This window comes from Megalops cyprinoides, chromosome 9, assembly GCF_013368585.1.
Source record: "Megalops cyprinoides isolate fMegCyp1 chromosome 9, fMegCyp1.pri, whole genome shotgun sequence".
Taxonomy (NCBI): Eukaryota; Metazoa; Chordata; class Actinopteri; order Elopiformes; family Megalopidae; genus Megalops; species Megalops cyprinoides.
In genome coordinates this window covers 31,038,379-31,058,512 of record NC_050591.1, presented here as the reverse complement: position 1 = coordinate 31,058,512, position 20,134 = coordinate 31,038,379, and the positions used below count along the sequence as shown (strand labels likewise).

The following is a 20,134-nucleotide window of genomic DNA, read 5'->3' as shown; positions in this document are numbered from 1 at the left end:
CTGATGTCTGTTAGTAGAAAGTGTACATAGTGTGTGCCCATCTTCCCTATGCCATAATTTTACAGCACACTCTGTTTATAATAATTATTGACATAAGAATCAACTGCATACAGTGATCAAAAACACAGGGGCAGAATCAAAAACACCGGGACAGAATCACTCATACACTACTGCTGTTCAGATATTCCTCTTGTATCTATCAAGCAATTTCTTTAAAAGAATCAATTTGGCTCCCTTAGAACGTAATGTAATGATATACAGGACCAGTCAAAAGTTTGTACACACCTAATTAAGATAATAGATAATGTGCATTTAAAGACATTTTTATCTAAAAATGCATAAATGCTTGAAATTTGTTTCTTAGCCAAACATAAATAGTGAAGTTGATGCCTATGTATGAAATATATATATATATATATATATATATATATATATATATATATATATATATATATATATATATGGCTAATTTGAAGAATCTAAAACATAAGGCAGTTTTGATTTTTTGTAACAATTTTTTGGTCACTGTACAATTCCATTTGTGTTATTTCATAGTTTTGATGCCTTTATTGTTATTCTAAAATAGTAAAAATAAATAAAGAAAACAGTGTCCAATTTTTGACTGGTACGGTATGTGGAAAGAGCTGTTCAGAATTTGAATACAATATATTTTATATCTTGCAGTAATTAGTGAAGCATGTAGGACATAAAATATTTTTGAGAAAACATTGTGCAGTTTCAGCTATTGCCTAGATATCACCAAGCCATGTAAAATAAAGATACTGTGACTCTTAAAAGAAAAAAGCTCTTTAATAAGCCTGATTATGATGAATCTACATCTGGCATCTGTTTCATTTGAGAAAATTCCTCGTGTCAGAATGATCAAACTTCATTTTCAAGTTTTCTGTGATTAAATATGCCAATTCTGAAAACAAAACAACAAAATGAGTTTAACTGCCAAGTCAGTTTTGTTTACTTTTTGTTCATTTATATTTAGAATTCTCATTTATTTAAGATTTTAATTCAAACAAAAGTAATGGGCTACAAGAAAAAAATGGAGGTCAAGTGATATCATGTCCGTTAATACTGATGGTATTATTTTTAAGGCAGCACAATAATAAACCTGAGATCTAAACATGACCTTACCTTCTCCTCAGGTGATGAGAATCCACCTACAACTTTATCCACCGCATCTTTTTATCAGTTACCTATTTTATTTTTAGATTTTTTTTTTTTCTTTGCACAACCAATGACAGCTGATCCTGGACATCAGGCAAGTAATGAGGTAAGACAGGAGACCTTGTGGATTTGGACAATGTGGATCTCCTTTGCAATAGGGGTTGCCATGCACTGCTCTCCCCTGTGTCAGGCTGATTGACAAAGCCATGGCTAACACTGATGTGGCTGCTCTTGAGTCATGTTCCGCAAGTCAGGCAAACACTGGGGGGAGTAAAGAGAAAATGGAATCTTTTTGCAATGACTAGAGGTTTTGGCTTGAGGTGGCTTTTGTTGTGTCAAATTTTTCATCAGATAGTTTGCTTCCACTGTAATGACCATCAAAAATACAGTGACCTTTTTCAATTTTTCATTTGCCTTGTTGACGTGCATCAGCTATTCTATGTGTTGACTAACAGCATTCAGATATGCTGACTTGAAACATCGCCATCTTGCTGAGCTAAACTAAGCTAAGCTCGCTTTTTACCCAGCAAATCTTCCTTTTCACCCTGTTCCTCTGCAAGTTTGCCCACAATTCTAACTTTTGAACAGCTAGCTAATTATCATTCATTGCTCAGTGTATTACTGTTGTATCTGTTGACGACGTGATACTCTTTGGAATGAAGAAGATCTACATGGATGGTAGACTAAGAATACCTTTCGTAAATGGAGACTGACACTGAGTGCAGTGCGATGCTCACTCTTTTAATGATGCTCTACAAAAACTACATCCACATAACGGCACAGAAATCTAATATCCAGGCCCAGGGGGTCTGTAAATAACTTTGTATAATCTTAAAGTCACTCAGTTGTATATGCATGGCTTAAGTACAAGCTCATATGTCAAAATGCAAATATATCAATACAAGTACATCAAAATACAAATACAGTACATCAAAAACGTCTGAAGCGGGAGAGGGGAAAACCTGTCCTTCGACCCCCCGAGAGCGGGTAGTGGAGGAAGAAGCTGAACGCAGTGGCCTGGCCAGTGTGGAAGGCCAAGCAATCCACTGAATATAAAAGGATGTTATAACCCTCACTGCTCGGTAAGCCAATACCAGCATTTTAAATCAGATGCGAGCTGTCACCTGTGGCCAGTGAAGGGAGATCAGGAAGGGTGGGACATGGAAGAATATGGGGACACTGTGAACCAGTCAAGCAGCAGCATTCTGCAGACATTGCAGGGGTCTGATCGCACATGCAGGCAGGACTGCAAAGAGGGAGTTGCAGTAGTCTAGGAGGGAGAGAACTGAATTTTTCCTGCAACGTATTTTCATTGACCAGCAGGTGTCCCTATAGTGCATTCGAAGCCTCGAGAAATGAGCCACTTTTGAACACAGCTGGCTGGAAAGATTCAAGGCTTCATGAAGCTTCATCTCGCCACCACTACATACGTTTCTCCAAGTTAGCTGTAAGTTTGGAAACAGATCAAAAATGCTGCCTCCAGCCTATCTGGTTACAGGAGCATAATGTTTAATCTAGTTTACCTGCTTACTAGACAGCGACGCGTATTCCACCTGTGCTGAGTTAAACACTGGTATTGTTTGTCCGAAAAATCGGGGTTGGTAGCCTTTGCTAAAATAGGATTGGAGAAATGTTATTCAGGGGTGGAGCTTAGTGAAGGGTTTATTGCGTGTTTTGCGTACCCCTGTCGCAGAAGTGCTTTATATTTACATGAATGTTGAAGTCTGAGAAATGAAGTTTTAAATGTACAAATACATTTATATTACTGTCATTTAGCAGATGCTCTTATCCAGAGTGACTTTCATAGGTTACAGATTTTTTTCAACATATTATTCCTTCACACAACCGAATATTTACTGTTGCGAATCTGATTTATGTACCTTGCCCAGGGGTACAGCTGCAGTGGGGGAATCATACTAGTAACCTTTTGTTTACAGGCTGTACTCCTTACCGCTATGCCACAATGCCACCTCCTTACCGCTATGCCACAGTGCCACCTCCTTACCGCTATGCCACACTGCCACCTCCTTACCGCTATGCCACAGTGCTACCTCCTTACCGCTATGCCACACTGCCACCTCCTTACCGCTATGCCACACTGCCACCTCCTTACCGCTATGCCAGAGTGCCACCAATATATATAATATAATAAAACCAATTTGTTTTATTTTCTGCTATAAAAAATTGAAATAAAATATAAATAAATAAATAAATGAAATTTTAATTAAATTTTCCATAGTTAATGCCATATGAAACCCAGAATCCCAAAACTGTTTGCTAGCCGTTTTCCACGTTCTATTCCTTCCTTTGGTTTGTGTGCAGTGCTTTGACCCGCATGGTGACATGTGCAGTATGAAGATAATGGATAATATTGCTGGTTGAGTACAGGAACCTGACTGGTAGCTGTCAGCAGTGCCTAAAAAGTAGTTTAATCACTATTGAAGTCTTTGAATCTGACGCCAGCTTTTTCTAATGGGTTATCCAATTGTTTTGCAGATGCTTTGCCTGGATGCATGTCTGTTTATAGTAAGTTGTTACATGCCGCTATCGTAAATGGGAATAAAATTGGATATTAACCTGGAATTCAGAGTTCAGGCTGGTCAGGGCCAGTACGTAAGGATCCCTCTGACCATTACATCTAATGGTGCAGGATATTACTTCATTCTGAAAAAAAAAGAATACTTAAAAAGGAGATAACTGTATAATGATTCTGTAATTATATGAAAGTGCTGTGTTGGTATAATGTGTTGGGAATTTGAGGTTTGTTTTCTTTAAATGTGTCAATTAAGAGGTTACCTTGGCAGCAGTTCTCTTCTGAATTACATCATTTCATGCCACAACGTGTAAGCCTGCTACGGAGAACAACCAAGGCTGAAGGTGAGACAGGTGATGAGTGGAGGCACAGTATAAAGTCAGATGGCTCTTCCTGAAGCCATCACTCTCTTGATCTACACTGACAGGTAAGGCTGTTTCTTTACTTTAACCATGGCAGTGTTCAGATAAAAAAGCTCTGTGTTATTTTATGTTGCTGTATTCTAAAGTGTTAGAATGGATAAGGGTGTCTGGGAAATACTACTACTTCTATTAGTAATAATAATAATGATAATAATAATAATAATAATAACAACCACAACATTTCTTGGAGGCAGGGGGAGAAAAGAGAAAAGAGTGAAAATTGCAGATGTAAATGTAGGGCATTGTGATTTGAAGTAGTCAATCGTTTAGATATTATCCTGTTTTACATTAAATTAAGTTCAGGGTTCACTGCAGACTGTCTTAATTCACAAACTCATACATGTATGGAGGAAGAATTAAGTTTTTTTTAGTAATTTCATGAGGAAAGGAATGGTCATATTTCCTATGTAACCAATAACATAATTTAATGTGTTTTTGCTTTCAGGATCCTCTCTAAGGCAAAAGTGATTGAGATATGGCAAATGTGTCATTGGTGCCTTTGGAGCAGCCGATTGTGTTTAAATTAGAGGGTTTTATTGTGTCCAAGGAGACGGCCCATCTTCTCTTCGTGCTTTCGTTGTTTGGCTACCTCGCCATGCTGACAGGGAATGGCATTGTAGCCATAGTAATTCTGATTGAGAAGACTCTGCACAAGCCCATGTACATCATGGTCTGCAACCTCCTCGCCTGCGATTTGCTCGGAGGCACGGCCATGATGACGAGGCTGATGTCTGACTTCCTTTCCGAGGAAAGAACCATAACGTACGTGGCTGCCATTTTCCAGGCTTTCAGCATGCACACGTACGGAAGTGCCATACAGACAATTTTGTCTGTCATGGCTTACGACAGGTACATTGCCATCTGTGAACCACTGAGGTACTACACCATCATGACCACAGGGAAACTGATCGGGCTATGCTTACTTGCGTGGATAATTGCGCTGGTCCTGGTGCTGATTTTGTTCATGCTGAACGTGACAGTTCCATTATGCGGTACGTTAATAGTGCATGTTTACTGTAGTAATAGGTCAATAATGAGACTTGCGTGCATACCCACTCCTATCAATGACATCTATGGGCTGGTTATGACTTGGGTCTTGAGCACTGGGTCTTTCTTGGTCATTGCCTTTTCCTACATCAAAATCCTGATAGCTTGTTTAGTGACAAGGAAAAATGAAAGCAAGAGAAAAGCCATCCAAACCTGTGCACCTCACCTCATCGCCTATATCATATTTGAAATTACCAGTATGATTATAATTATGTCTTACCGCGTCGAGCAGATAAGTGAAAATATGAAGAAATTTTTCGCAATATTATCTATGATTCTTCCACCTCTGGTCAACCCAATTATATATGGCATGGTCATGAAAAATATTCGCATTAACATCCTCAAACTTTTTCAAAGAAAAGTCTTTCCAAATGAATAAACTTTAGTAAAATTAATGTTTTCTCTGTAGGCTTGAATGCATGATACTCTTTTTTTTTCTTTTATGTAAGTGTTGTCAAACCAAATGTAAAATTAAAAATGAAATAAAGCATTAGTTTAACACTAGTTGTATGGTTCATTCAATTAAGAAATACTTTAGTTGGCAGAATGCCAAGTTCTAAGTACATGAGTATTACAGCAAATGCCCACATGTTGCATTCAGTTTTAAGTACCTCCTCACAGTAAGTATGTGGAATAAGGTGTATATGCATAAGAAATTGTATATGGTAGGTCTCTGTATTTTAGGACATAGCAACACTCACAGTGAAAACAGAAGTTGCTAATGTAAATTTTCTGAATATTGAAGACATGGGGGGAAAAATGACTACATGAATAACCTTCTGAGACATGTTCCTCACTGCAATAACATGAATCCCCCAGCTCTTCAACCTCCATGTCACAGGCAGGTGAGGAATGATTGGTGGCAGTTTTGGTAATCTCAGCCCGAAGAGCTATAAAATGTTGCTGTCACTCCTTTACGTAGGACACTCCACCACAAGCGCAGGTAAGGGAACAGAAAACACAGGCCAGACCCACTTAGTCAAAATTAAGACAAGGGCAACGCTTTGTCCCCAATAGAGCACTCTTTGTGGCACGGCACTTGGGTTAATATGGGACTGCTCAGTTGGAACATTTATACATTTTGCTGACATGTGAAGGTTTCTATCTGGATTGATGCATTTGATTGATATTTCTGCAGGTTACCCAATTAACACTTTCAGTTAAAAAAGTGAATGAGCAAAAGTTCATGCAGTACATTTATATTCAGCCTGCCTCTTCGGGAATGGGGTCTTTTAATTTGCGCTTGACAGACAATTACATATAGCAACAAAAGCTATCATTTCTCAAAGTTAGCTTTCTTTTTTGTTTTCTCTATTTTACTTTTTATGTATTTCTGAATTATATCTTTTATCTGACATTACAATTTTTCAGGACGAAGGGGATGAATGAGTCTCTAAAGCAGCCCATCATTTTTACTCTACAAAGTTTTGTGGTGAGCAAAGAGGCCACCTATCCCCTGTTTGTGCTATCACTCTTAGTGTATATTGTCATGCTGGTGGGGAATGGAGCTCTGTTTATGGTGATCGCATGTGAGAAGAAGCTCCACAAACCAATGTACATCATGGTGTGCAATCTGGTCGCCTGTGATTTGATGGGAGGCACGGCTGTCATGACCAGATTGATGCATGACTTTCTTTTGGAAACGAGAACCATCAGTTATGAGGCGGCTATTTCCCAAGCATTTTGTGTGCACACCTATGGCTCAGCAGCCCAGACACTGCTGTCTGCCATGGCATACGACAGGTATGTTGCTATTTGTGAGCCGTTGCGGTACCACACCATAATGACACCAGGGAAATTGGCTGCACTCCTTTTCCTTGCTTGGGGCATTGCAATCGGCCTGGTGGTAGTGTTGTTCTCTCTTCAGGCGGGAATCCCTTTGTGTGGTACCCTCATAATGCATATTTACTGTAGCAACAGAACGATATTGAGCCTGGCATGCGTACCCACTCCAATCAATAACATATATGGATTATGCATGGCCTGGTTTTTGAGTACTGGATCTTTTTTAGTCATTGCCTTCACCTATATCAGAATCCTAATTACATGTTTAGTGAGGAGAGAAAACAAGAGCAATGCCAAAGCTATCCAAACATGTGCAACTCATCTCACTATCTATGTCCTCTTTGAACTTGCTAGTGTCATCATCATTGTGACTCAGCGCTTTGATGAGGTCAGTCCCAACACCAAAAAGTTCTGTGCAATACTGTTTATTGTTGTTCCACCCACCATCAACCCCATCATATATGGCATCGTCATGAAAGATATTCGTAGTGTCGTGAAAGATATTCATAGTGGAATCCTCAAACTCGTAAAATCACATGTGTCAGTGGAAAAAATTGACAGTTTATGAATGTTTGAGTGTACACAGACTGCTCACCTGCTGTGACATCTTCATGCATAACAAATTGCCATGGAAACAGTCACACATAGTCTTGTAAAATTCTGTTACCTCACAGAAGCACTCAGCAAAATTAAGCATGAGATTGCTTCTTACTCATGAAATAATCATTAACCTTTCTCTCATATTGTGAATCCAGAGGCCTGAAATAGGCAACTACTTTTTTTGTTTTGTTTTTGTTTTTAGTGCTACCGAGATGTCTTTATGTTGCCATGGGCATACAAGCTCCCAGATTGTAAGATGGTTGCAGAGTTTAGCACACATATATCAGTGTGTTTTTTCTTTGGTTAAATAACTAAAAATGCTCAGTTTTCTAGGCCTATAATGACATGCTGTAAATTCACAGATTTTGAGAAGGACTCAATTGGGAGTTGTTTGAAAATTGTTGTTTAATTATAGCATTATTTACTGTCTCTCATATGCTGTGAACTTAACATAATAAAATATGTGGTACCCATGCTGCATTGCTCTTGACTCTTATCTTCTGATGTGATCTTCCCCAGACAGCAAATGACAGCAGTTTCATGTGTCACTCACTTAAATATGCAGACCATGACTTGTCTACACAAACACAGCTGAAGCGTGTTAATAAACATTGTTTTAAATGCAGGCCTCTGTAATGTCAGCATTTTTTTAGTATTTTGACAAATTAAAAATAATATTTATTTTACCGATATGTCTCAGTCTTGATTTTTAAGCAGGCATTAGAATCCAAAAATTTCTTCACTTTATTTTGTGTTAAATCTAAGAAATAACAGCCATAAATTGCATTGATTTGCATTGATCTTCTTTCTAAAGTGAGTACATTGTGGCATAAGCAAACTCCTACACAGTCCCAATTACCTTAATCACAGCACAATACCATATCCAGAATGCTGACAAATTATCAGTTTTCATTCAACAGCTACATGTTCATAGCTAAAGGTACATGCAATAAGAGCTACTGGGAAAATACAAAGCTTTAACCTTTTAAGATGGCTATAAGAATATTTCAGTTCATGGAATACAGGCATCACCATCCCTAATGTACCTCAGTATGTATTAATACATAGCCCTGGATAAAATAAATGTTCATCATGCAACTGGGATTTTCTTCTTCTCACAAACAGAACAATGATGTAGTATGGCATAGGGTCCTAGGAGGAGGCTGTGTAACCTTTGCTGTCCCACAAGCAAATAGGACCAGAGCTGCCTGGCCTTGTTGAGGTTTGGCCTGATCTTGGAGGTTTGTTTATTTTGGCATGCTAGCTGCTTAACTTTGTTGCCAGCTACCAATCTGCACAGCAGATAAGATGATGTGGGTCAGTGCTGTTTATCTGGTAGTTTTTTCCTCACCCCTTGTTGCATACATTGTTAATATTTTTGTGTCATCTTATTGGAATTACAGACTCTTTTCCAACTAAATGAAGGGTTTTCATGTTCTTCCTCTGTTCCATTTCTGATTGGTCTGAGCCCCTCACTTGTTTTAACTGTAGAATGGGTATTTCTGTCTGGGCAGTACACAAAACATCTCCAGGGGAGGTTAGCCACTTAGATATGGGGTTAGAAGCGTGGTCACTGCAGTGAGTGAGATGCAGAGTGATTGCCTGTCTGGGTCAAGACATCCAGGATGCCGGCCAGAAGCAGATGGGCCCCTCCTCTGAGCTGGGTTCTGCTCAAGGTTTCTTCCTGATTGCGAGTTTTCCTTGCCACTGTTGCCTTAGGCTTGTTCTCAGGGGGTCTCAGCCCTGGGAACAATGTAAAGCTGCTTTGTGACAACTTGTGTTGTAAAAAGCACTATACAAATAAAAATGAATTGAACTGAATTGAATCCAGGATGAATTCATCTGTGACTGTTGCCGATTGGTCGATCATCCTGACAGCAAGATTCTTGTTGTTAAGGTCCTTGTTGGCCTCCAGTGTATTTTGGAATTTTTTGAGTCTTTGGAGCTGGTCCCCATTGGGGAGATTGTGTGCTCTTTAGGCAGACGTCCCTTTGGGAACTCCTCAGGGCAGTCAGAACAAGAGAGCTGGTTGACTGTAGGCTGAAATCATTAAACAAATAAATAAATAATTTTTAGAATAAAAAAGGCTATCCTTATGTTCTTGATATGATATCCATGGCCATATTACATAGTACACAACAGGACAAAGTGATCCAACACACCTTCTCAGGTGTGTACAAAAGTATGCCATCTGATCTCTCCAAACACATCCACCAGGCTTTTTGCCTATTCGTACCCTGATAGCGCACTCTGTAACTAGGTGATTGTGTATATATGTATAAATATGGCTATGTGCAATCTCCTGTAGTGTCTGCGGGTTAGCTAGCTGTGTCATCAGCCAGCATTTCAACACATAACACCTATAACCTATAATATAGGCAACTTCACAATAAGAATGAACTTATTTTCTATATTGTAAGAGGAGTGATTTAATCAGTTAACTAGAATATTGAGTTCCTTACTGCAAATTGAATTGAAGGTCTATGTATTTCAACTCTGAAAGGTCATTTTCTTATGAATTGGACATTTACACAATTTTATTGGAATGGAAAATAAACATGTCATTTTGCTCAAACATGTGTACAGTACTTGAATACACAATACCTGTGGTCTGAACCAGGGGTAAAATTCGATTGAATCCAAGAACAAATTCCAGTTAAGAAGAAATTGATGAATTCAAAAATGCTCATCAGATTGATTGTACAGATGCTACACACACACACAAAATCATTTCTACTCATGAACAGTGAATCTGCCCAAATACACAAATGTTCCTCATTGCAATAACGTAAATCCCCCAGGTCTTCAACCCTCCATGTCACAGGCAGGTGAGGAATGATTGGTGGCAGTTTTGGTAATCTCAGCCTGAAGAGCTATAAAATGTTGCCGTCACTCCTTTACGTAGGACACTCCACCTGAAGCACAGGTAAGGGACAACGACGAGGACTAGATCCACTCAGTCAGTCATGGCAAGTGCAAAAGCAAACGCAAAAGTCCTTTGCAGACTTAGACTAAAAGATATCTTGTTTTTTGTCATTATTTATTTTCATTTTTCACTAAGAAATTTCATTTTTCACTAATATTTTTCTGTATTGTTTCGCGCATTAAACCTTTCATCTCCTGTGATTGCAGTTTCAGGACCCTGATGTAAACGCTTGTGAAGATGATGAACGAGTCTTTAAAGCAGCCCATCATTTTTACTCTACAAAGTTTTGTGGTGAGCAAAGAGGCCACCTATCCCCTGTTTGTGCTATCACTCTTAGTGTATATTGTCATTCTGGTGGGGAATGGAGCTCTGTTTACGGTGATCGCATGTGAGAAGAAGCTCCACAAACCAATGTACATCATGGTGTGCAATCTTGTCGCTTGTGACTTGTTGGGAGGCACGGCTGTCATGACCAGATTGATGCATGACTTTCTTTCGGAAACAAGAACCATCAGTTATGAGGCGGCTATTTCCCAAGCATTTTGTGTGCACACCTATGGCTCAGCAGCCCAGACACTGCTGTCTGCCATGGCATACGACAGGTATGTTGCTATTTGTGAGCCGTTGCGGTACCACACCATAATGACACCAGGGAAATTGGCTGCACTCCTTTTCCTTGCTTGGGGCATTGCAATCGGCCTGGTGGTAGTGTTGTTCTCTTTTCATGCGGGAATCCCTTTGTGTGGTACCCTCATAATGCATATTTACTGTGGCAACAGACCGATATTGAGCCTGGCATGCGTACCCACTCCAATCAATAACATATATGGATTATGCATGTCCTGGTTTTTGAGTACTGGATCTTTTTTAATAATTAGCTTTTCCTATGTAAAAATCCTCACTGCATGTCTATTGAAGAGAGAGAACAAGAGCAATGCCAAAGCTATCCAAACATGTGCAACTCATCTCACTATCTATGTCCTCTTTGAACTTGCAAGTGTCATCATCATTGTGACTCAGCGCTTTGATGAGGTCAGTCCCAACGCCAAAAAGTTCTGTGCAATACTGTTTATTGTTGTTCCGCCCACCATCAACCCCATCATATATGGCATCGTCATGAAAGATATTCGTCGTGGAATTGTCAAACTCGTAAAATCCCGCGTGTCAGTGGAAAAAATGGACAGTTTATGAATGTTTGAGTGTACACAGACTGCTCACCTGCTGTGACATCTTCATGCATAACAAATTGCCATGGAAACAGTCACACATAGTCTTGTAAAATTCTGTTACCTCACAGAAGCACTCAGCAAAATTAAGCATGAGATTGCTTCTTACTCATGAAATAATCATTAACCTTTCTCTCATGTTGTGAATCCAGAGGCCTGAAATTGGCAACTCATTTTTTTGTTATGTTTTTGTTTTTAGTGCTAACGAGATGTCTTTATGTTGCCATGGGCATACAAGCTCCCAGATTGTAAGATGGTTGCAGAGTTTAGCACACATATGTTAGTGTGTTTTTTCTTTGGTTAAATAACTAAAAATGCTCAGTTTTCTAGGCCTATAATGGCATACTGTAATTTCACAGATTTTGAGAAGGACTCAATTGGGAGTTGTTTGAAAATTGTTGTTTAATTATAGCATTATTTACTGTCTCTCATATGCTGTGAACTTAACATAATAAAATATGTGGTACCCATGCTGCATTGCTCTTGACTCTTTTCTTCTGATGCGATCTTCCCCAGACAGCAAATGACAGCAGTTTCATGTGTCACTCACTTAAATATGCAGACCATGACTTGTCTACACAAACACAGCTGAAGCGTGTTAATAAACATTGTTTTAAATGCAGGCCTCTGTAATGTCAGCATTTTTTTAGTATTTTGACAAATTAAAAATAATATTTATTTTACCGATATGTCTCAGTCTTGATTTTTAAGCAGGCATTAGAATCCAAAAATTTCTTCACTTTATTTTGTGTTAAATCTAAGAAATAACAGCCATAAATTGCATTGATTTGCATTGATCTTCTTTCTAAAGTGAGTACATTGTGGCATAAGCAAACTCCTACACAGTCCCAATTACCTTAATCACAGCACAATACCATATCCAGAATGCTGACAAATTATTAGTTTTCATTCAACAGCTACATGTTCATAGCTAAAGGTACATGCAATAAGAGCTACTGGGAAAATACAAAGCTTTAACCTTTTAAGATGGCTATAAGAATATTTCAGTTCATGGAATACAGGCATCACCATCCCTAATGTACCTCAGTATGTATTAATACATAGCCCTGGATAAAATAAATGTTCATCATGCAACTGGGATTTTCTTCTTCTCACAAACAGAACAATGATGTAGTATGGCATAGGGTCCTAGGAGGAGGCTGTGTAACCTTTGCTGTCCCACAAGCAAATAGGACCAGAGCTGCCTGGCCTTGTTGAGGTTTGGCCTGATCTTGGAGGTTTGTTTATTTTGGCATGCTAGCTGCTTAACTTTGTTGCCAGCTACCAATCTGCACAGCAGATAAGATGATGTGGGTCAGTGCTGTTTATCTGGTAGTTTTTTCCTCACCCCTTGTTGCATACATTGTTAATATTTTTGTGTCATCTTATTGGAATTACAGACTCTTTTCCAACTAAATGAAGGGTTTTCATGTTCTTCCTCTGTTCCATTTCTGATTGGTCTGAGCCCCTCACTTGTTTTAACTGTAGAATGGGTATTTCTGTCTGGGCAGTACACAAAACATCTCCAGGGGAGGTTAGCCACTTAGATATGGGGTTAGAAGCGTGGTCACTGCAGTGAGTGAGATGCAGAGTGATTGCCTGTCTGGGTCAAGACATCCAGGATGCCGGCCAGAAGCAGATGGGCCCCTCCTCTGAGCTGGGTTCTGCTCAAGGTTTCTTCCTGATTGCGAGTTTTCCTTGCCACTGTTGCCTTAGGCTTGTTCTCAGGGGGTCTCAGCCCTGGGAACAATGTAAAGCTGCTTTGTGACAACCTGTGTTGTAAAAAGCACTATACAAATAAAAATGAATTGAACTGAATTGAATCCAGGGTGAATTCATCTGTGACTGTTGCCGATTGGTCGATCATCCTGACAGCAAGATTCTTGTTGTTAAGGTCCTTGTTGGCCTCCAGTGTATTTTGGAATTTTTTCAGTCTTTGGAGCTGGTCCCCATTGGGGAGATTGTGTGCTCTTTAGGCAGACGTCCCTTTGGGAACTCCTCAGGGCAGTCAGAACAAGAGAGCTGGTTGACTGTAGGCTGAAATCATTAAACAAATAAATAAATAAATAAATTTTAGAACAAAATGGCTATCCTTATGTTGTTGATATGATATCCATGGCCATATTGCATAGTACACAACAGGACAAAGTGATCCAACACACCTTCTCAGGTGTGTACAAAAGTATGCCATCTGATCTCTCCAAACACATCCACCAGGCTTTTTGCCTATTTGTACCCTGATAGCGCACTCTGTAACTAGGTGATTGTGTATATATGTATAAATATAGCTATGTGCAATCTCCTGTAGTGTCTGCGGGTTAGCTAGCTGTGTCATCAGCCAGCATTTCAACACATAACACCTATAACCTATAATATAGGCAACTTCACAATAAGAATGAACTTATTTTCTATATTGTAAGAGGAGTGATTTAATCAGTTAACTAGAATATTGAGTTCCTTACTGCAAATTGAATTGAAGGTTTATGTATTTCAACTCTGAAAGGTCATTTTCTTGTGAATTGGACATTTACACAATTTTACTGGAATGGAAAACTTTGCTCAAACATGTGTACAGTACTTGAATATACAATACCTGCGGTCTGAACCAGGGGTAAAATTCGATTGAATCCAAGAACAAATTCCAGTTAAGAAGAAATTGATGAATTCAAAAATGCTCATCAGATTGATTGTACAGATGCTACACACACACACAAAATCATTTCTACTCATGAACAGTGAATCTGCCCAAATACACAAATGTTCCTCATTGCAATAACGTAAATCCCCCAGGTCTTCAACCCTCCATGTCACAGGCAGGTGAGGAATGATTGGTGGCAGTTTTGGTAATCTCAGTTTGAAGAGCTATAAAATGTTGCTGTCACTCCTTTACACAGGACACTCCACCTCAGGCACAGGTAAGAGACAACGATGAGGACTAGATCCATTCAGTCAGTCATGGCAAGTGCAAAAGCAAACGCAAAATCTCAGTCCTTTGCAGACTTAGACTAAAAGATGTCTTGTTTTTTGTCATTATTTATTTTCATTTTTCACTAAGACATTTCATTTTTCACTAACATTTTTCTGTATTGTTTCATGCATTAAATCTTTCATCTCCTGTGATTGCAGTTTCAGGACCCTGATGTAAACGCTTGTGAAGATGATGAACGAGTCTTTAAAGCAGCCCATCATTTTTACTCTACAAAGTTTTGTGGTGAGCAAAGAGGCCACCTATCCCCTGTTTGTGCTATCACTCTTAGTGTATATTGTCATGCTGGTGGGAAATGGAGCTCTGTTTACGGTGATCGCATGTGAGAAGAAGCTCCACAAACCAATGTACATCATGGTGTGCAATCTTGTCGCTTGTGACTTGTTGGGAGGCACGGCTGTCATGACCAGATTGATGCATGACTTTCTTTCGGAAACAAGAACCATCAGTTATGAGGCGGCTATTTCCCAAGCATTTTGTGTGCACACCTATGGCTCAGCAGCCCAGACACTGCTGTCTGCCATGGCGTACGACAGGTATGTTGCTATTTGTGAGCCGTTGCGGTACCACACCATAATGACACCAGGGAAATTGGCTGCACTCCTTTTCCTTGCTTGGGGCATTGCAATCGGCCTGGTGGTAGTGTTGTTCTCTTTTCATGCGGGAATCCCTTTGTGTGGTACCCTCATAATGCATATTTACTGTAGCAACAGATCGATACTGAGCCTGGCATGCGTACCCACTCCAATCAATAACATATATGGATTATGCATGTCCTGGTTTTTGAGTACTGGATCTTTTTTAATAATTAGCTTTTCCTATGTAAAAATCCTCACTGCATGTCTATTGAAGAGAGAGAACAAGAGCAATGCCAAAGCTATCCAAACATGTGCAACTCATCTCACTATCTATGTCCTCTTTGAACTTGCAAGTGTCATCATCATTGTGACTCAGCGCTTTGATGAGGTCAGTCCCAACGCCAAAAAGTTCTGTGCAATACTGTTTATTGTTGTTCCGCCCACCATCAACCCCATCATATATGGCATCGTCATGAAAGATATTCGTCGTGGAATTGTCAAACTCGTAAAATCCCGCGTGTCAGTGGAAAAAATGGACAGTTTATGAATGTTTGTGTGTGCATGTGGTGCTCATTCGCTAAATAATCTTTATAAATAATAAATTTCAACAGGACCAGCCACATTCTATTCTACTCTAAAATTCTATTACCTCTCTCTCTCTCTCTCTCTCTCTCTATATCTATATATAATCACACACTGAGAGGCCTGAAAAAGCAAGCAATTTGTTTTGTCTCTATTATTTCTGTTGAAGTCTATACTCCCTAATTATTAATACATTTTTTTTTTATTTCAAGAATTTGCTAACACTATCTAACCTTTTCTAAGAATTAAACAGTTCACCAAACTTTCAAAATCAAGCATTTCACAAACACACCACATAAGGTTTGAATGGTTTGCAGATTTGCAAAATGTGGATGTGATGTCCAACTGCAAATGTGGATGTGATGTCCCACCTGTAATCTCACCTATAATTTTTGGTACAAGAATCAAATTTTGACTAAAATTGTAATTAAAACTGAGGAAACAATGCCATTACTGCCATATAGTAGAGGGGCGGAGACCAACTGGATGGCGAGGGTAGGAATGTCACTGTTCCATTTTTGACGTTCAGTGGTCCCCAGTTGTACATAGCAGCCAACAAACATTCATCTGCATCTTCCCCCCTATGTGATTGGCAAATCTGACTGAAGCATCCCCAAGCTCAAAATATCTCTGTATTTTTAGTGTTACAGAGATTCCTTCAGGTTTTCTCTAGGCGTATAGGCTATAGGCCGGTTAAAGGGGTTACAATAGAATGAGCTAGTGTATATGTGTTGCCATGTCTTTTTTTCCGTCGTTAAACCACTAAAAATGTTCAGTTTGCTGTCTAGGATGACATTTAATGAAGCAAAGAATTGATCCACAGATTTTGAGAAAGACTCTTAATTGGGGGTTCTGTGGCAAATTCCTTTTTTTAATTGCACCATTGTTTTCTGTCTGCCCAACTCATATGCTGTGAGCTTAACATAATAAAATTATGATACTTGTCCTGCCTTGCTCTTGGCTCTTTTCTTTTGATGTTATTTTACAGACAACAAATGACAGAGCTGTCACACTAACAGGTAGTATTTACTCAGTTAAACCAGACTATGACTTGTCTTCACAAACACAGTTAATGCTAGTGTATTAGTAATTTTATATGCAGGCCTGTGCGTAATTTGTTTTGACAAATTAAAAATAGCACTTATTTTCCTCATATGTCTCAGTTTTGATTTTTGACATTCGCTTTTTTATTTTAAGTCTATCTAAACTCTAATAAAATTATGTTGATTCTCTTTCTAAAGTGAGTTACTGAGGAACAGTGGTTGTGTTTAATTTTGTTTGCAATTTTATACAATTCAGTAGGATATTTTAACATTTGATTTATCACTGCTTTTGATATGGATGTTTATTTGTCATTTATTTGCCATTCATGTGTAAATGTCACACATGATAACAGGACACAGTTAAAAAAAAAAACTATGGCCACTCCCACTATTATTGCTGTGGGTTTGTTTGTCATAATCAAGAATGTATGCTTACCTGCCTTTGCACCTGTATCTAACAGCAAAACCTGCGTCAACAGACCAACAGAGAGCAGCAAAAGAAGGTGTTATGCTAAAACTCAAGGGAGGATGGAAAAGCGGGCAGGGATTTGCTGCTGTTTATGCATCTAATAGTTTATTTTTTTCATATTTGGCCTAGTTGCCACAATAGGGAGACAGAAGTTAGTTACAGAACACCCCAGTTACACTGAAACACTAACAAAACATTCCAAACACTGTCAAGGGGTGAACTCGGAGTGGGCCAATTAACAACTCTCCCTAACTTCTGGTGGCCACAAGAGAGAGGGGAGTGTAATAAGATTTATTAATAGCCATTCTTAACGAGCTCAGTGTTAACATTTGTATGTACGTCTCTGTGGGGGGGGGGGGGGGCAGGAGCGAACAACTTCCTGATATTGGGTCTTGTGATGTGTTAATAATAAAACGTGATATAAATGCATAAACAGACATAATTTACTATTCATTAATATGTTAATGTAAAAATGTATTCTACTTTAATAAGTTACTTTGTATGAGGCAGTTTGACTATTTTTTACAGATTATTACCCTTAATGCTTTTGTATCATGTGCTTTTGACTGAAGATGTCATTTTCCGACTCTAAGCACTGTAAACTGAAGAACACTTCGCAGTATCTCTACCTTCAGATTTTCTATATTATTTTGTTGTAATTCATATTTGGAGATCACTCATAATTTTGTGCCTGTAGCAGAGGAGGATTTAAAAATGATTCAAGGAAGCCAAGGTCTCCAACTGCAAGGCCTCAGTAGTGATCATAATGACCATCAGTGTGTGTGCTGTCAGCAAGGACAGGTGCTCCAGCTCTGGCAAACAGCAGTTACAGCAGAGAGCTGAGGCCTCAAGCCCTCATCAGTGACCAGAGGAAAATTCAATTAAGAGCAGTCCGCAGGGCTCCCTCTCAAGGGTTAAGGCTATTAGGTAACCCCCTGGTCCTCTCTTCACTTCTAAACATTGTGGTTATTATGCAGCCCCTCTTGACCACATTGTAATCCCACGGGCTGCTGTCCGCTCACCTCTCCCTTTTCCATTTCAAGAGGAAATTACAACTGCTAAACAGTCCTGCCTGGGGAGTTCCTGTGAAAAGACAGGGTGGAGGGTGAGGAAACGAGAAACATCCTGTTGAACGAAATTGAAAATGTTACATTATTTATTGCCGCAATATCATAGACTCTTAACACTTATTATTTAAAGAGACATATCAGGCCAAGCACCTTGCTCAAGGGTTTAACAGGATATGAACCTGCCACCTCCTGGGCAGAGAACCATTTGCTAAACCACGGGGACATACTTACAGTATGTTGATGGTGTTTTTCATGTCATGCTGTGCACGTTTCTGAACATACATGGACATACACAAAAATAATGCTCAAGGGGTGATTAATATTGTATTAATTGTCAGTATTAATGATTAATAATGTAATGTATTAATAATGAGTTCCACATTATATCTAGCGTGTTTTTTCTTAATAAGGACACATTTTAAGTCAATATGTGAACGTTGTCTGGCAGCTTTCTAGCGTCTCAGTGACATATTGAATGTCACAGCTTTATTTTGATGCAGATCTGATGTAAATGGCTCTGAGTAAGAATCCACTGGCATTGCACTCACACTCAAACCTCCAAAGATGCACTGTACAGTATGTTTCAAACAGTACCCTCAGACCATGATGGCAGGACAGAGTCCTGTCAACAAAATAAAAAATTTAAATGAAATAATTTAATTCATTTCAAAGATGCTTTTACTGGGGCGATAAACTAATTGAATCGCATGTCTTGTTTTCAAATAATTCCTTTACAATTTCTCCTAAGACCAGTCACCTGGAACAGCATTTAATGCAATCTAATTTATGATAAAAAGCCACTGCACAGGGTGTTTTTTTTGGTATCTGTAACAAAAAACTAGATGAAAGCACCAGACAATGATGCAACCCTGGAAGGTAAATCCTTGAGGCATTATTATACACATGCTTCATTAGCGAAGGTGACAACGCTAATAAACATTAATTGGCTTGTGGTTCCTGCAGTCTCAGTAGGTTAATTATAGTCTGATACTCTTTATCAGACATCCTAAAAAACAACCCTGTTTGGGTCTCATTAATAACAGCTTCCAATCAAAGGTGATGTAATCTTACAACGTGCAACCCATTCTGCCAGCTGTCTGACACCCAACATGATAACTGATATTGCCAGTGGGCACACCACATGCAGGAAAAAAAAAAATAAAAATGAAGAATAAATAGTCAAAAGCAGACCACAAAAATGTTCTATTTATATAGAATGTATATCTTATCTTCATTGCTTTAGCAATGTTTTTATCTTGCCCAAATCAGAGTGTGTGTGCACGCACGTGCATGTTGCACACCATTTAATTCCATTAAATTTCTCGGATGACTATCATTATCTTTAAATTGGAATTCTGCCCTATCAGCTTGCCTTCAGCTCAGCACCGCAGCCTCTGATAGCCCACTGAACCATCAAGCGGAGCCCTGCAGCAATACCTGTGGCCCAGTTTTAGAAAGAAACAGAAAAGAAACAGATAACACAAGGAGATATGAGCTTCCCCATAATTACCATGGTTTGTTTGGCGTCTTTTCTTCCCATTCTATTTAGGAAGATTTAACAGAACTGAGATAAACAATGAGAGAATCTCTCAGTCCCTACTTAACAGGATATCTAAATGCCTTGTAGCAGATATTACCATAGTGAGTGTATAACTGAAAAACCCTTAATAACCTTTTACCCACAGACC

The 20,134-nt window shown here is 39.0% G+C and overlaps 4 protein-coding genes across 4 annotated transcripts; all 4 read left to right on the top strand.

The window, feature by feature from the left end:
- Positions 1 to 4,609: 4,609 nt before the first annotated feature.
- On the top strand, positions 4,610 to 5,560 carry LOC118783776 (olfactory receptor 52K2-like). The gene has a single exon (XM_036537734.1). It carries the CDS (start codon positions 4,610 to 4,612, stop codon positions 5,558 to 5,560), a length of 951 nt encoding a protein of 316 aa, XP_036393627.1.
- A 1,002-nt stretch (positions 5,561 to 6,562) lies between these two features.
- On the top strand, positions 6,563 to 7,534 carry LOC118783775 (olfactory receptor 52D1-like). Its single transcript, XM_036537733.1, has one exon. The coding sequence runs from the start codon at positions 6,563 to 6,565 to the stop codon at positions 7,532 to 7,534; it is 972 nt and encodes a 323-aa protein (XP_036393626.1).
- A 3,195-nt stretch (positions 7,535 to 10,729) lies between these two features.
- On the top strand, positions 10,730 to 11,683 carry LOC118783774 (olfactory receptor 10A6-like). Its single transcript, XM_036537732.1, has one exon. It carries the CDS (start codon positions 10,730 to 10,732, stop codon positions 11,681 to 11,683), a length of 954 nt encoding a protein of 317 aa, XP_036393625.1.
- A 3,192-nt stretch (positions 11,684 to 14,875) lies between these two features.
- On the top strand, positions 14,876 to 18,363 carry LOC118783773 (olfactory receptor 10A6-like). Its single transcript, XM_036537730.1, has 2 exons — positions 14,876 to 15,801; positions 18,354 to 18,363. The coding sequence occupies exons 1-2, from the start codon at positions 14,876 to 14,878 to the stop codon at positions 18,361 to 18,363; spliced, it is 936 nt and encodes a 311-aa protein (XP_036393623.1).
- The last annotated feature ends 1,771 nt before the right edge of the window (positions 18,364 to 20,134 follow it).